The sequence below is a fragment of the Symphodus melops genome, assembly GCF_947650265.1.
Source record: "Symphodus melops genome assembly, chromosome: 8".
Taxonomy (NCBI): domain Eukaryota; kingdom Metazoa; phylum Chordata; class Actinopteri; order Labriformes; family Labridae; genus Symphodus; species Symphodus melops.
This window is the reverse complement of record NC_136698.1, coordinates 8,494,000-8,508,009: the sequence shown is the minus strand read 5'-3', so window position 1 is coordinate 8,508,009 and position 14,010 is coordinate 8,494,000. Positions and strand designations below refer to the sequence as shown.

Here is a 14,010-nt window from a genome sequence, read left to right as displayed (position 1 = left end):
TTTATTTATAAAGCGCTTTTCATACTTTTAAAAGTAGCACAAAGTGCTTTACATGTTAACATCACATTAAAATCACATTAAAATCATTCCCACCCTCCCCCCATCCCCCACGCATACAGACAGTATCACACTCACAGTCATGCTCACAGTCACCCCACGCTCCAACACACACACGCAGACCTACTCACATACACACACATGCACACACACCAGCATCAATGGTATGGACAGAAGGCTGAGTACGGATGAACCAGGTAAGTAAACGCCAAAGAGGAGCCGTCTGCATCGAGAGCGGCAGATCGGCCGCGGCCATCAGGGGCACCATCACAGGGTGCCCAGGGGAGGCGGGGCCGAGACCCCTGACCTCCACCCAGACACCGCAGGACGGCGCCCAGGCAGCCACAGCCCTCCACCGCTCCCGACACAGAGGGCTCCCTCGGAGGAAACACTGGCAAGAAACGTAAAATACATAAAACTTTAAAATGAGGCCAAACAATAGACTGAATAAAGCTAAAACCAATAGAATGATGGTAGGAGATAAGTAATATGCTAAAATCATAACAGATAAAATGAATAAATATTATTTAAAAGCTAGACTAAAAAGGTGGGTCTTGAGCCTGCTCTTAAAAATATGAGCGTTCTCTGCGGCCCTGAGGTCCTCCGGCAGGCTGTTCCAGAGGCGAGGGCCGTAAAAACTGAAGGATGCCTCGCCGTGGGTGTGTGTCCTGACTTTTGGGATGACTAAAAGACCTCTGCCGGAGGAGCGCAGGGACCGCGAAGGCTCATATGGTAAAAGCAATTCTGACAGATAAGAAGGCCCAAGACCATTAATACACTTAAAAACCATTAAAAGAACCTTAAAATCGATCCTGAAAGACACGGGGAGCCAATGCAGTGATTCTAAAACCGGAGTAATGTGAGCCCGCCCTCTGGTCTTCGTCAGGACACGAGCTGCTGAATTTTGTAAGAGTTGTAGGCATGAAATATTCTTTTTAGGAAGACCAGAGAGCAGGGCGTTACAGTAGTCGATACGACTGGTGATAAAAGCATGCATTAGCGTCTCCGTGTTGGCCCGAGAGAGAATGGGGCGGACTCTGGCTATGTTCTTTAAATGATAAAAACCTATTTTGGTGATGTTCTTGATGTGTGGAATAAAAGTCAGCTCAGAGTCTAAAATCACGCCCAGGTTTTTCACCTGTGTGGATGGATTAAAAGATAGTGCCTGTAATTTGGGTAAAAGTTTCTCTCTCTGAGCCTCAGGACCGAGGACTAAAACTTCAGTTTTGTCCTGGTTAAGCTGGAGAAAGTTATCTGCCATCCAGGATTCGATGTCTAAAATGCAGTTAAAAAGTGCATCCATTGGCCTTGTGTCATCAGGAGACATGGAGATGTACAACTGTGTATCATCTGCGTAGCTGTGAAAGCTGACTCCATGTCTCCTGATGACACTGCCTAGAGGTAGCATATACAAGTTAAAAAGCACTGGGCCTAAAATCGAACCCTGGGGCACACCACATGTGACTTTATGGACCTTAGAGGAGCAAGTATCTAGACTTACCATGAATGTCCTGTCTGTGAGATATGAGGTAAACCATTTGTGAACAGCACCGGACAGGCCGATGTGCTGCAAACGGGTTAAAAGGACAGTGTGATCTACTGTGTCACTTATAACATCTGCTACAGGACATCATATATTAGAAGGTTGTTTTCCAGTGAGGTTTGACTTTACTGCACAACACGGGATATTGCTGTCTCTGTTTCTTTGTCAAATGTTTTATTGAAAAGAAGAGTAAGCAAACAACACAGTGTTTTTTCAGTCACTTGGGGTGTCTGGTTGTTTTTGGAGGAAAACAATTGAACGTCCTGTGATTTACATTTGGACTGTTTTTCTATCTCGAGGAAAACAAAGTGAGGCGAAGAGAAGCAATGCCTCAGTCGTGCTGTGTAACGAGAGGATAAATTAAAATCAGCACGCATCGTGAGTCAGTGTGAAGTGACTTAATGGCCAATTACATTTTCAGGTCCAAATACAACAAGAGTTGGGGTCTGCATCTTGATTATTCAAGACATTGTAAAGTGTTATTTAAGTCATTCTATTTGTTGTTTCTATATGATGAGAGAAAAATGTTACCTGTATTAGAGGTGTTGAAATAGAACAATTACTGTGCTGAACACACAGCAATCAAATCTGAATCTGAATCGTATTTTAAAGCCACAGTACAGTTTTTAATACGCAGACAACACTATCGATGTGTAATCTGGTGGCAGCCTGCGAACATTCCTGTATGTCCACATAAAACTCAAAACTGACTTTTAGAACAATAAGCATGTTTCTAAAAAGTAGCACAATATGGATTTTTGGAACTTGTCTTCAACCTTTCATCCGGCTAAATGCAGTCTCCAGCATCTCGACTAATTACTTTTTGCAAACAGTCAGTGTCTCGCTGCACTATCGTGATTGTCTCTGGCTGACAGTTTGGAGGAGGGGTGCAGGCTGCTGCGCGTTTTCTTTGACTACTTTTCAATAAACCATAATGATATTTTATTAATGTCCACAAGTGTTCTGGGCGCTCGTCTTCACCTTCCACAATCATAACTCTTTATCAGACACATCTGACTTCTTGGACCCTTAACGAAAGCACAACGGAGCGTAGAATTGGTCATCATCGAAAAGTTGAGTATGATGGATCAAATTACATTCGCTGTAGAGAGTTATTATAGGAATTGGAGGCAAATTAAGCTCAAATCTAGCAAGGAAGACAGAAAGCTAGTATACAATAGCTAAATCCTTCCATTATTTGGTCTGTAAAATCCCAGTGAAGGGATTTCTTTGTTGATAATCTGATTGAAAAATGAAATGCAGAGGACAATTTAAACCTATATTTGTCTGTACCTCTAAAATAGCCCACAATAGAAGCTACAATGTTGAAATAGTGTAGGACTTCTTGAGCCGCAAGGCATACTATGGATTCACTTAAATTATAATTGAAGTGGAAAATAATGTATCAAACATACCAGACCACAGAATATCTATTGAACTCATTCATGTGTATTTTCTTTCCCTTCCCTCAAAAATCATAAAAAAAACAATGACCCACAACGACACAATCCCATGTGCATTACAAAGAACCCATGAGTAGTCATTTTCCTGGGAAATGATCCCCTTTGTGGTGGTTGTAGTTTTGTAAAATTATCTAACAAGAACTGACATCTGCAGGTCAGCATATGCAGGTATACATGAATTACTAGTACATCAGCTTTTACCAATCAGACGATCCAGTCAAACTGGTGTATCATTACTTATGATGACATTTACAAAATTCATTGTTCTAGTCCTAATTCTTCCCTCACCCCCTCTGATAACCTATGGGGGAACCTAAATTCTCCCTGGAAAATAAAGGCAGGCTCCCATAGCAACAAGTGCAATTTTCCCCATCCCATCATAAAAAGCGGTTTTGAAGAAGGCCACTCCTTTTCATGTGGACAACTGATCCAGATAACAGGATATCTTTACTTCATGCCTGGCAGTGCAGCCACATGACCCAATCAACAGTGACACGTGAGCGTGAATGTCCCTGTCTCAATCACTGAATTCCATTTTTAGGCATGTTGATTTTGACTGATGGTTTTGTGAAAATACCTTTTCATGTGAAATCATTTCTTTAGAGTATTCAATCCTCACTACCATGAAGCTATGATGGTAAGAAACTAGGCTTTAAAACACATCTGTCCTAATTTAACTCTGTTTGGCACATGATGACATACACGTGGACTGTAATTATGTAAATTCATTGTTCAAATATTTCACAGCTATTTGTGAGTTTAAATCAACATTTTGTCAAACTGTGGACGATTTAAACAAAAAAAAACTAAAGATCGTTTCTCCAACATTGGAGAAACCTAACCCTTGATCCCTAGAGATCCATAGAGTTTTGGATTCCAGCATCCATAACAGCCATCTTAATAAAGATAAGAAGATAGAAATAAGAGGCTTTATGAAGACCTTTGGTTTATGTCAGATCTTACATAAATAACTCCGACCATAAAGTCTGTCTTCACATCACAAACACGTCTGAGTCATATGGACTGATAAAGCATCACAGATATTCTTGGACAATAAAGTAAAAATGTATTCAGTAAAGAATTACAGAAACGTCAGGCGTGTTTTCATCCTTACAGGTGGCTGACTCATTTCTCCTCCTCCTAACTACAGCTCTACCTGTTTGCATTTACACTGTCGTCATTCAAGGTTGGGCAGTCAGTACAGAAGACATTCACACGTCTGCATGACTCAAACTGATGTAAAACAGTCAAAGTTGCATGCTAACATTGAGGGCAAAGGAAAGCATCGTCCAAAGTGACACGGCACTAAGATCCAACGATGGTCTGAAAAATAATCTTGGTTTAACGATTATCATGATTATTGTATATTCATTCATTAAAGGTAGGGTTGGTAATTTACAAAAACTAGCATGATTTTGAAAGTAGCATTCTCTCAGTGCTCCATCTGCACCCACCCCCTCCCCTCTGTGCTCCCTCAAAAGCCACGCCCCTCACTTACATGCACTAGCGCCATTGGTCCAGAAGCAGACATCAGCTCACACTTGTGAGTGTGGGCTCCGTGCATGCATAGGGTCGAGAACAAGCAGGAAGAAAGGGGGGCGTGATTGGTTCACCACCAGATTGTTACCTCGACATAGGTGCTCTGAGAAAGTGCACTGAGGCTCGCTTAAATGTATTTATCTAAAACATTCCTTAATCCAAAACAGAACATCGATCCAGTCTGGTTCAAACTTCTCATAGAGATGCAATACATTTAAATGCACAACACTGTCCCTTAAAAACTGTTCAATGTCAAGGTCGAACTAGTTGTGTGTACTGATTAAAGTCATTTTTCCTCAAAGTATGTGGACCCAGAAATAAAACTGTGAAATATTTCAGACTAATATAAATACACAAACTAAAAATTAATAAAATGTGGGGGGAAGGGCTCCTTAAAGCCTGCGAGGCCCACGCGACACTGACACAACATGAAGGACAATGTAAATCCTTTTATTACCATTTTAACTGTAAGTCTCAAGTCTAGATACAATTTTTAGCTTCATTTGAATCTTTCCAACATGTGCTCTCCACACCAATATGTCCATAGGTACTTCATTACACAAACCAAACACTGAAAAATATCCATGTTAATACAAAGATCCAAATAATAATGTAAACTATTTTGCTGAGTTGATTCATCCCTGATGTCTAATGGTCTGACAATCTCAAGAAAAACAGTGGTTGTTATCTTTTCAGTGCACTGCTGAAAAACAGCTCTTCAGACGTCTCGGAGGACGATCGAGCCCCAACATTGCTTGTTGACAGCGAGATGTGTCTTGGGAAATATACACTTCTGAACTGCCAGTGGTTTTCATGCCTGTTAAAATCTGCCACAGTCAATCACGCTACCCGTTTCTATTGTCTCTTACAAGTGTTTTCACGAAGGATGTGGATAAGGTAAAATTTGGTAATGCAATAATAAAACTGGGAGTGATTTTAATATTGACATGGAGGAAGACAGAATCAGGGGTTCAATCGATATACAAACAAACAAATCTCTTTCCAAAAACTAAGGTCATTTATAACAACTGCTCATCAAGCACATACTGCTGCTTAATTGCATGATATTTTTTCAATAACAACAAATACAATAAAATAATGTTTCTATTTTCCCTTCTCTTTTTTTTCTCATTTCAGTATTTCCAAAGCAAGGCTTTTTGTCCCACTAAAAAAAAGGCAAGAGACCAAACGAGGACAACAATCTGACTCTTCCCAAGCAGTGCGTGGGTATAAACGAGTAAGAGAGGACAAAAAAAAAAAAAAAGCAGAGGGAGTCAGAGCTCTTCATCAGTCTGACTTGTGAGGTTTGCAGAGTAGTTTGCTAAAAGCAAAACATCCCTCACATCTCCTCTATCATTTTCAGAGTGCAAGCAGTCAAAGATAATACTCAGCCTGCAGGTAAGCAGCTTCTATGAGACAATCACACAAAGACAAATACCAGCGTTGTTAAAATAATGCTTATCTGTATCATTCTATTACATGTTTGGTCAGATCAATTTCAACAAACGGAACACATTATTTCATTACTCCAATTTTCCTGCACCTGCCAAACTATAATTGCATGAAATTGTATTTCCAATTTTCCAACAATGCAATATCCAACCCCTTAACTATGTTTGTTATTTTGTGTTCTCCACTTAAACAGAATGGTGCAACAGGTCTACAACGATCTTTTGAGTCTGATGCCTTGAAAAAAACCTTGAGTCATGGCAAAATACATCTTGTTATATAACATTCACTAGCTATTGGGTGCAATTTATGCACAAGTTTTCCCAAGAGCTACCACTGATTTCAAAGTGTTTCAGTGACAGCAAACGGCTAATCAAGAGGTGGTTGACTGCCTTCAAAGGTCAGAGAAAATGAACCCGATAAGCCTCTTTGTATCTGACATCCATTTTTATTCATCCTGTTTTGTTCCATTTCAGAGCAGGTAATAATCAGAACTGTTATATTTCTGTTATAAGATGTCCCTATGTTATACAAGGCAAACGAGACCACCATAAATAAGATGATGATGACTACATTTGTAATGCCTGTTGTTGTCATTGCTACCAGGTGGTTGTCAAACAAAGATTACTAGCATGCTTTTAAAACACCTTTTGCCCATTTTTAAGGCCAGTGATACTTTTGTCTGTTAAGAAAGCAGCATATTTTGAATTAAAAAAAAGTCCTCACACATACAGGTCGGAGAGCGCAGAATTAGGTGAAGTAGGGTTTTGTCTACAGGTGTCAACATGCAAACAAGTTTCTCAAAGCAGCCCTAAGATTTTCTAGCATTTTTTAGTAAAGATTTAAATAAAATTGACTTGCTATTTAGTGATGTGGTATCGAATGTATAGTGTAATGGCATTGTGAGCATTCAGATCCCTGGTAGTTTAATGTCTGAGCCTGCATTTTTCAGGTGTTGGTAGTGAGGAGCCTAAAGGTGATTAATGGACCAGACATCTTGAAGAAAAATATGAAAAATAATATGTAGAAATTCATGAACCATTGTTCAACCTTTAGGGGTTTATTGTTTAGCCTAAACCAAAAGGGCAGAGTGGGTTGGAGATGTTTGTAGGTTAATTATAGTTACTTTAAAGTACATAAATAATTCAAATTTAACTCTTGGAAAGATGGGTTAACACATCACATAAGAAAAATACATGGGAGCTAATTTACACATTTAACAAACTTTTCCTCATCTGTCATTGTTGGTTTGAAGTTCAGACTTGATATAACATTGGTAAGATATCTTAAATCAATCTACAGAGAGCTTATTTAGTTACACTGAACCAATGAGTCGGTTTAACCGGCGAGGTCGGATATGAGAGGTTACCGTCTCATCGGGGAGGGCCAGGACATGCGGGGTTTCTTCAGCCCGGGTCGTAGCTTCTCCAGGGTCCGGTTACGGCACAAGTATCTCTCGTTGTCCGAGTTGAAGCGCTGTTTGATTCGTATGTGAGTCCTGGGTTGCCGCCAGAGATGTTTCGGTGGCTTTGCGAGCCCTGCACCCTCTCTGCTCAGCGTTGCACACTCCATTTTTTTTTTTAAACTTTAATTGTGTTATCAAAAAGCCAATTGAAGCCGAAGGTTAAAAGATAAAAACAAACGAAACCTGTGGGCTCTAGTTTGAAGAGGAAACCCAAAGCTCAACACCGATCACCGACGAGGAGCGATGCGCGAGACATGGTGGTGTCTGATGCTGTCCACGAGCCGGAGTGCTGAAATAACTCTCAGTCCATCGGTAAAATCTCCCGCCCCCCCCCCCTCTCTCTCTCTCTCTCTCTCTCTCTCTCTCTCTCTCTCTCTCTCCACTCCTCGTTATTTCTTTATCCCTCTCTCTGCTCTGCTCCTCTGTCTAGGTTTCTCTACTTTTGTTACTCATCTCCTGCTCACCATCTTCACCTTTCACTGTACTTATCTACCAGTTTTCCTGCTCACTCCATCTGCTTCTCTCTCTGCCAACTCTCAATTATTGTTGCTCAGCCAAAGCCAACACAAATACAAATTTACATTGCAGTATGTCATATGCAAGCTGTTCATACTCGTAGGACAACCATACTTTTTAGTCTTTAATCAGCTATCAGATAAAGTGTTGTACAGGCCCCATTGCTAAACTTCAGGAATCCAGAGTGATTACACAAATAAATTAAACAATTAAACTCAATAGGCTATAATAAAGGTTACTGTTATGTCTATAGTCTCATGAGCTATCTTCGAGTCCAGACTTCACATACTGTAAATTGGGAAGCCTGCATGCTCGTATTTTCTGTCTAAATTACTTGAGATAACCATTGAATTTAGTAGTTGAAAAATGAAAAATTTTTGCACTGCAAAGCCATTACATGATGAGTTTGTGCAACAATATTAAAGTGGACATGTACTTATTTTCCACCTTTTTAAACAGTCCCCCTGTGGTCTAAACAAAACATCTGTGCTTTGATCCAAATATAACATGAATGAAGCACCAGAGGAGCTTTGTGACCCTGTATAAACGAACGCTCAGTTTTGTTGTGTGTGTCTCTTTAAATGAAACGAGACCTCCTTGAGTTTTCCGAGAAGACATTACTCCTCTGTGGCGAGAATGAAAATGGCGGACCTGTGCAGAAGTTTTGCTCTAGGCTGGAGGTGGAGTCAATGGGTGGAGTTACCAGGGGGGACCTGGACCACAAACACAGACTGGATGGTTACCCAAATATGTTCCAAAACACTTTAGAAGTGGATTTTTCCCAATATGTCCCCTTTAATTTTCTCAGTTAATAAGGTCAGTTTCATGATCATATCATTGAATATTACAGCTATGTATTATTAGGTATGAAAATCGTGCAAGGAGAGACACACTAAGGAAGATGCCAAGGACAGAAGGAAAGACACAAACACCTATGACATTTAGAAGGCTTCCTTCTGTCGCAATTACCAGACATCTTTTAATGGGAAATAGTGAAGAGTGCTTTGTTTTTACCTGCAACCTGAAAAGACATCACATTTATCTTCCTATTTGTGTGTGTTGTGTGTGTGTGTGTGTGTGTGTGTGTGTGTGTGTGTGTGTGTGTGTGTGTGCATGCATGTCTGTGTGTGTGTTCACGGCTGTATAAAGACTAAAAGTCAACTATAACTAATAAATAAGTGAGCTTATTACACAATATTTTCCCAATGACACAGCAATAACAACTCAAAACCATTTATCCATACCTGAAAAAAAAACAGGGCCTGAACCCAGACATGCAGCATTCAAAAGGCATAATTCCATAAAGGTCAATTCATGAGTAGGCGCTTTTACAGAAACATTTACTGTGATGGGCTGCACTTTCGCTTCAGAAATATGCACTCAGAGTCTTCCCTGCCTCTCTCTTATTAAATCTGTTGTAAAGAAAAGCTGAGGCTGACTTGGCTTCTTTTCAGTCAAGATGGTGGCAAGATGATAGAAAAGCAGGAATTAAATACATTAAGCACTGCGGCAATTGAGAATTGCTGTCACCAGGAAGGGTCCATTAGCAGTAACGCATAATTTGGCACAAAAATATAACATGTACATTTCTCTATTGGATCAGACTTGTTGTGGACAGAAAGACACACTGTCATTCAATCACTCACTCTCCATCTCTGTAAAGCTTACACGTTTAATACATACTAATGCAGGCATGTAATCATCAGCAAGAGTGGCTTTTTACTATGTGCAGTGTGTTTATTAACCGGATATATTTCAACTTAACGATGATATAATATCTAAGTGTGTACAATGAAAAAAAATTGTACTGCTCAATCAAAATAACTTTGTCCTGTATGTTTGTCACTTACCGGTGCTCATCATGACTGGCCAAAGCTCTGCTGTACAGCGCTTCCAGGCGGTCCAGAGGCAGACCATGTAGGGCAGATGTCCTCCAGGTGTCATGTTGCTGCTCCTGACAGGAGTGTCTCCTGCTCAAAGGAGGCAGCAGCGGTTGGCCAGAGAAACGCCGCCGCACTATTTGGTGGACCGCTGGCAGCGACTCCCGACGACTCTGCAATGATAAGAGAGAAACAACATAAGGTAAAAAAAATTCAGTTTACACTGGTAAACACGCTGATACAGAATATGCAGTACACTCCAGTCCAGCATTTATATTAACCTTTCGGATTACAATGTCCAGTAAGCTGTAACTGGTTTTTAAAAAGGAATTGATTCAACTAAAATGTCAGCTTGGAAATACAGATCTACCAATGAGGTTGTTGGGAGGACATTGACAGTTAGGTAATTAGCAATAATGCTACTAGAGGACATTGTTGTTCTCAGATGATAAAACCTTGTGACACCAGAAATGATCTGACCTTTTCTGACTCTAGAATAGCCATTTGGCCAAAATGTGCATTTGAGTAAATGTCTGAAAAACGTACAAAACGCATGTTGAAAAATTTCGTAGATGCCAAACTATGTTGATAATATGGAAATGGTGAACATATTTGAGAAATCAAAATCATAATTGTTTTTTATTGGCATGTACATTTACACATACAAGACATGTATCTTGGTGTATTGGTGCAAAAACAGTTAACATGGGAAACATGAGAAATCTCTTTGAAACATTGGTGTATGAGCATTTAGATGATGTCCACGTACAAACGTACAAACTTGTAAAACTGTTGGATTTCAATCGGCTCTTATGTGTTTCTCTTTTCCCTCTTGTTCATTTTAAACTTCACTGTAAGCTATTGTAAAAGAGTCTCATATGCTATGGAAGTACAATGTACCCTCCAAGCACTCGATCACTGCAAAAACATCAATGACTCAGAAATCCATTAATAAAAGATTCGAGATGAGACTTTAATGCCCCAGAGAAATTGGAAAATGTCATCTAATCACTTACGATTACCATAAATTTGCAAAACACTGCTCTTCACTGATGTATAAATATATTATTTACACAGTTTATAAATTAGTTCTGTCATAGAAACCTAAATTATTTTGATATCTTATAAACAAGTCAGTGGCGCACATTATAATCCAGTGACATCGAGCATCTGTCCTGCGAGTGTTGCAGGCATTGCTACACTTTGAACATCTGACTCTTAGTAAGTACTTTGTTTTCTCCTTCCCTAACTATAAAACAGTCTTTTTTATATCTTGTGAATGCTTATCCATTTAGTATCTAGTGAGGCACTGTCATGGATTAGAGCAGTGAGAGACTTCAGACGGAGCGACAGCAGCTTTGTCTGGCTGACAAACAACAATGTGCCCAAACCAATGTGTGAGTCTGCCATGTGGGGAGGTTTTTTGTATAAAGAAAAACATGATGAAAAGGACTTCTTCCAATTAAAGAGTGTCAAATGAGATTTAGGTAGCCAAGAAAACACATTATCCAAAAAATCCATGTCCATTTCAGTAAAGCGTTTGGCACTTCAGAGTCTTTGTTTGTGTGTAATTTGTTCTTCACAGAGTTATCGCCTGGTGTTTATATTGATCCTCCCTCCCAGAAGCTGGAAAAGTAAAAATCTTGTTTCCCTGCCCAGTGCCATCAGGTGTCAAAGCCAAACAAGACTGACAGGCCCGCAGCAAGGTCACACATCTGTCATTTCAGGAAGTCCTGATAGTTTTTATTGGAAATCTATCCTACTTTTCCTGGAAGATCTTAAGATCTGGTTTTATCCACTTGTTTTACCTTTGAATATTTTGTCCCAGTCAAACACTTTAACCTGGGGGCTGAAATTGATTTTAGACTAGGTTCAGCTAGCATGTTATAATAATGAGCAGGATTTCGCGTGTGTAGATTTGATCATAACAGCCACAATCAAAGGCACCACGTCTACGCAGTGTCTCCATTCTCACATCTTGTTACTCCCAAGACGTCACTTACTGAACTTGTGAGTTTCTGAACTGTGATTGTGTGCCCAGCACATTTAGCCTCACTTTTCCCTCGTTTTTAGTCCCTGCCTTCTGATAAGTTCAGCCCAAGATTTGCCTTGCCCTTATCTGTTTTTAGAATTCTGCTAATTACCAGATCTCTTTTCAGTGCTGTCATTTACTGTTAGCCTTTACACTTTGTTTAAATAATGAATATTTCCTGTGTTTGAAGTTTACAACAGATTTTTTTGATGATGAAAAAAAGGGACCAAAAAAAGACTTATTTTTTTTTAAGAAAAGTAAAAAAGAGGGCGAACAAGAAAAGCTCAACTTCAAACATCAAAAAGTATTAAACATGTCTCTGTAATGTCGTACAATAAAGTCTTGGTTTTCCAAGGACTCAGCTGGATTTGTAGGTATGAGTTGGCTGAATAAGCTCATCAGTAGACCTTGTGTTGTGAAACTTTTTTGTCAGCTGCTGTTTTAGAGCAAAGCTCATCTTTTAAGCCGTGAATCAGTAGACTTAGACTCTGTTATTTACTTACTTCAATTGTGTTGGATGTGAAAAGTTCTGATTTGTGGAGTTGGTGCCCAAAGAACAGTTTTACTTACACTGAAATACAGTTTCCATACTGCCCTGCAAGAAGTTCATATCAACAGTTAAGGTTATGTTATATGTAATAAATCTGATTTCTCTCCAGATTTCTCCACAGTTAACAATGTGTGTGTGTGTGTGTGTGTGTGTGTGTGTGTGTGTGTAGGTGTGTGTGTGTAGGTGTGTGCATGTGCGTGTGCAGAGAGCTGCTGCCCAGTGAGAGGACAGACTCTATAGTGAGATCACACTTTTCTTTCCGCACAAGAATGCGTCACAAAGAGTTCATCAGTGGAAACGTACTGATTCAGATTTCTGGCAGAAACTCTCAGTCAGGACACAGCCCAAAGATGGTCAAATTAAAACATTATTCTGTTTAATACTTTGAAGGGCCTAATCCATGAATTCAAATGCACACTGAATAAACCTCGTGGAACATGTTGCATGTTCAAACACTGTTGTTATGGGTCAACACAAATTAACATCCAGCCTGAGAAGCAGACAATTATGCAATCCAGTATTCTATTTGCTCTGGCAGATGTGTCTGGTGCCTCTATTATTAAAACAGATTTCTGTCTGTCCTGATTCAGGTCAAGCCAAGCAAAACTGATTATCAAGTATGAGACAAGTTTGTCATCTAATTCAACAAAGTGGACATTATTTCCTCTACATACACATTTTCAGAAACGTTCTTTTTGTAGAACTTCTCAGAAACATTTTCAGAAACTTTCATTGATCCTTTTCAGGAGTCTTCAGAAACGTTGCTGGAAATGTTCAGAATTTATTTATTGGGGCTATTTAGTCATAAGAAATAAGTAAGAATTTTTATCAACATTTTTGTTGAATTGTTATAAAAGACTTTTACAATTTTTTACTGGAACTTTTTGGGAACTGAGCAGAAGCCTTTGCCCACATTTTTATTTATTTTTCAGGGATTTTGATACTGACTTGATTCATCTCGAGGGGAACTTCTGGTTTTACACTGTTTTTTTTTAGAGACATGCTTCTCACACACACAGGCTCAAACCACACACACAAACAGGACCTGTGGACCTGTGGACATGATAGTGGAGAGATGCTATGCAGGGAGCGCACCAAGGCAGTTGGGGGCTCAGTGCCTTGCTCAAGGGCACCCCAAAGGTGCCTGGGAAGTGCCCTGCCACCTCTCCAGCTACCAGATCAACTTCCATAATATGGTCCGCACCGGGACTTGAACCAGCGACTCTCCAGTTCCCAAACCGAGGCAGAGTACAGAGCAGTACTGTTTTTCTGCCCTCACACAGATCACACTGATGCATTTCTCCTTTAGCTGACGTTATGTGTTTAAGGTATTATCATCCGACAACAGCTTCATATAACTTTATTTACGTCAGTGCTTTACTGCTTTACTTTAATATGTTTTTTTTTTTCATTTTGGAGCTGACTGAGACATTTCCCTGCAGCAGAGAGGAAGCAGCTGGTCATGTTCTCACCTGGCTGTCACATGCAGCTCGTGAGAATGAGACGGAGGCAGTGA

The 14,010-nt window shown here is 39.9% G+C and overlaps 1 protein-coding gene across 2 annotated transcripts in view; it reads right to left on the bottom strand.

The window, feature by feature from the left end:
* LOC306828790 (3',5'-cyclic-AMP phosphodiesterase 4C-like) overlaps positions 1-14,010 on the bottom strand; it is a 79,198-nt gene that overhangs the window by 55,884 nt on the left and 9,304 nt on the right. Inside the window, exon 3 of one of the 2 annotated variants that reach the window (XM_079351445.1) lies at positions 9,883-10,085. In XM_079351445.1, coding sequence (XP_079207571.1) covers positions 9,883-10,085 — 203 coding nt within the window. Of the gene's footprint in view, positions 1-7,420; positions 7,827-9,882; positions 10,086-14,010 lie in introns of those variants that run through there. The other variant, XM_079351446.1, reaches the window with a different exon arrangement.